The sequence below is a fragment of the Balaenoptera acutorostrata genome, chromosome 4, assembly GCF_949987535.1.
Source record: "Balaenoptera acutorostrata chromosome 4, mBalAcu1.1, whole genome shotgun sequence".
NCBI classification, from domain to species: Eukaryota; Metazoa; Chordata; class Mammalia; order Artiodactyla; family Balaenopteridae; genus Balaenoptera; species Balaenoptera acutorostrata.
The window spans coordinates 67,882,280-67,885,873 of NC_080067.1; the positions used below are offsets into that span (position 1 = coordinate 67,882,280).

Here is a 3,594-nt window from a genome sequence, read left to right on the forward strand (position 1 = left end):
TGATTGATGTTTCATTTTATTTACTTATTGATATGCCCATGAACCTGCTACTAGTTTTAAGAACTAAAACATTTTCAGTAACCTACATCTACCTCTGTGTTCCCACCATATTTTATTCTGTTGCCCCCTTCACTCCCCCACCCCTGTGGGGTTCATCTTCTTGAATTTTGTGTTTATTATTACCATACTTTTATTTATTTATTTTAAGATTTTTTTTTTTGATGTGGACCATTTTTTTTTTTAAAGTCTTTACTGAATTTGTTACAGTATTGCTTCTCTTTTATGTTTTGGTCTTTTTTTTTTGGCCGCGAGGCATGTGGGATCTTAGCTCCCCAACTAAGCTGGGACCGAACCCGCAACCCCTGCATTGGAAGGCGAAGTCTTAACCACTGGCCCACCAGGGAAGTCCCTATTATTATCATACTTTTAAAAGTAGCTGTATCCCAACTTTTGGGAAAGGTCAAGGATAGACAATGTACTTTTTAAGAAGAACAATAAGAAAGGGAGACTCGGGACTTCCCTGGTGGCTCAGTGGTTAAGACTCTGTGCTCCCAATGCAGGGGGGCTGGGTTTGATCCCTGGTCAGGGAACTAGATCCCACATGCATGCTGCAACTAAGAGTTCACATGCCACAACTAAGGAGCCCACGTGCTGCAACTAAGGAGCCGGTGAGCCGCAACTAAGACTCGGCGCAACCAAATAAATAAATAAATTGTTTTTAAAAAAAGGGAGATTTTCCTACCAGATATCAGTAATGCAATGGGGCTGGGAACACTGGGTTATCCATCCAGCTCATGTTCATCTCCTCCCATTTCCCCTTCCCATACCTCCTCCTGCATTCCAGAAGCAGCCAGAGGAGAAGCCCTGGAATCCCCTCAGAGAGACCTGGAAACCATACTCACAACGTAAGCTAGACAGACGGGAAGGCTGATAGATTGACAGCATAGAAAAACCATCCCAGTAATAGCTGGCAGGTTTACTTGGGGACAAGGAACATGGCTCCTGAGATAGGAATTACACTGTGGATCCCAGGACATTGCAGTGTCACCCACCTAGTGGGCATCCTCACAGAGCTCTTTATAGGAACAAGACAAAGCGCAGCTGGGGACAGAAGGACAGTCTTCAGATTAGATGTCTCCATCCTGTAGCACGGCCTCTGCCCTGAGCGTCTCAAGCTCTCTGTTTCTGTCACCTGTGGGGCACGGCTGGTATCTGGCCCCTGGTAATCCCAACCAGGAGGAGTAGCGACAGTGCCAGAGGCTGCAGAGGCCACAGACAGCGGCCAGCACAGCAGCCCCTAAGCCCAGCTGCCAGCAGAACAAAGTAGTGAGAAAGGCGAGGTCCGCGGGGCTGTCTGCCCACTAGGGCTGCCCAGAAAGTGGGGCATACAGTATCGAGGTCACCTGCAGCAGCCAGGAGCCAGACACCAGCATCAGCCAGGCCTTGAGCACCCAGAGTGGGGGCTGGTCAGGGACCCAGACCTCGACGATGAGCACCAGGGCCAGCAGGAAGGCAGGCAGCATCAGCACGGTGTGCACTCGGATCTCCAGGGCGTTCTTGTGCTCGATGTGGGCCACCATTTCCAGCAGCTTCACAACCAGGGCCAAGGCTGTGGCCGCCCACTCCAGCTTCATGCTCCGCTGAGCCAGCCACGCCTGGCTCGTGAGCTCCACCAGGGCGCTGAGCAGGAAGAACCCAAAGATGGTGGCATGCTGCCACGCATTGTGATGCTGGAAAGGCCGCCAAGGAGCCTCCCAGTCTATCAGGGGAAAACAGTTGGTTCCAGGTGGGAAGAAGGAGTCTCCCAATATCAGTATCTCGCCAGCGCCCATCTTCACCATTCCCTCTGCACGTACCCGCTGCCACCACCTCTGGCCTTGCTTGTCCCTTGCAGGGAGTGGGGGGAAGAGGAGCTTCTGGCTCCGCGAGAGGGCCTGGGACACCATCACTGTATAGTAGAGCCCACTGTGATAGATGAGCAGCGCCAGAGCCAGGTGTCCCAAGAGAGTGCCCATGCCTCGGCCAGCAGCCCGCTCGGGAGTGGGGGGCTGGGGCTTGTGAGGGACTCTCCCCACCTCTCAACTGTCAGAAGAGGCCCTGCTGGCCCCTCCTCTGTTGCCCACACAGGGGGAGGGCACAGGCCCCATGTGGGCCCGCGTTATTTTCAGGTAGCTGAGAGCTGGCCGGGCTCCTCCCTGATGGCAGGGCTCCAGAACAGGGCGGTACCGCTACAACAAACACGACTCTGCTCCCTTCCTCAGCCCTGAGCCTTTGTCCTACTGTTAGAAGAATGCATGTGAAGTACTTGGCGCCCTGGTAGTACAATAGATGATACTTATTGTTATTTATTATTAGTCCAAGTGGAACACCCCAGGTTTCACCAGCCAGTGAATACAAACCCAGGCTCACTACCATTGATGGCCAAGTTCTCCACCCTTACCCGAGCCCCTGTGTGCTTGCCCTTCCCCAGGTCTTTCAGTGGCTATAAGGGAAGGGCTGTGGCTGAGGTTCTGGATGTTGCTTTCCGCTGCACCACCTGGACTGGCGCTGCTTCTGAGCCTTGATTCTGCAGCTGCAGGCCCTGACAGCTCTGGCTGGGCTGCTCTGCCAAGGCACAGTGGTGGTGACAGAGCCACTGACACTCAGTTCCTCCTGCCCTGAGATGCCACGACCTGTCTTTCTGCACCATCCCCTGCCCTCTCTCCTGGTCACCGGGTCTTGGCTCTGCCTTCTTACTCCTTCCCTGGACACTCCCCTACCGCTACTCTGAGCAAGGCCCTGCCTGGAACAGACACTGTCTTTGGGTTCTTGACATGTAGCAAAGGAGAACTACAAGTGTGTAAAACCTCACAATAGGGGTGGAGAGGACAACACCGAGGCCAGTAGAGATTGGGGCAAATGGGGGAATCAAGGAGGAGGTGGCATTTGAATCGTGTCTTGATGGTTTAGACATTGCAAGTGGAGGGCCCTGGGGTGGGAAATACAAGAGGAAAGTGTAGGCTCAGGGGCTGAAGCAGGGAGATGGGGGGTGGGGCAGAAGGGGAGAATAGACTGGTAGGTCTGGGCAGCCAGGGGTGGGGTGGAGGTTTGGGGGGGCTTAACTATTGGACCACCCATTTCTATGGGACAAAGAGTCCCAGAACTTGGGACTGAGAGGTGACCTGGGCAGGGGCTGTGAGCTGCCCACTGGGAAATGCCTGGTAGCCTCTGCTGGAGTGCCTTCCTGTACTGTCTCCTGTACATGTGCATCAGGTAGACAGGAGGACAAGTGATGTCCAGTGGTGTGAGGGACCTGGGCTGGGGAGAAGAGACCAGAGGTCAAGGGAAAGTAGAGATTGGGGGAGAAAGAGAAAGCACGTGGATCGGTCTCTTTTGGGAGCAGGGGAACAGCCAACTGGATGCCCAAGCCAGAAACCAAGGCATCGTCCTGGTCTCCTCCCTTCATCCAGCCCCACAGTCAGTCCCTTACCATGTCCAGCCAGTTCCTCCTCCTGCAGAGGTAGACTTTCCGTTTCCTCTGACCACCCCACCTCGGCTCTCTGCTGGCCCATGTCCTCTCTACCTCCTGGTTTCTCTTTTCCATACGGCTGCCAG

At 54.0% G+C, this 3,594-nt stretch overlaps 1 protein-coding gene across 1 annotated transcript; it reads right to left on the bottom strand.

Annotated features, from left to right (window-relative positions):
• Positions 1-1,361: 1,361 nt before the first annotated feature.
• On the bottom strand, positions 1,362-2,015 carry LOC103006859 (transmembrane epididymal protein 1-like). The gene has a single exon (XM_007195390.1). The coding sequence runs from the start codon at positions 2,013-2,015 to the stop codon at positions 1,362-1,364; it is 654 nt and encodes a 217-aa protein (XP_007195452.1).
• Positions 2,016-3,594: the final 1,579 nt, after the last annotated feature.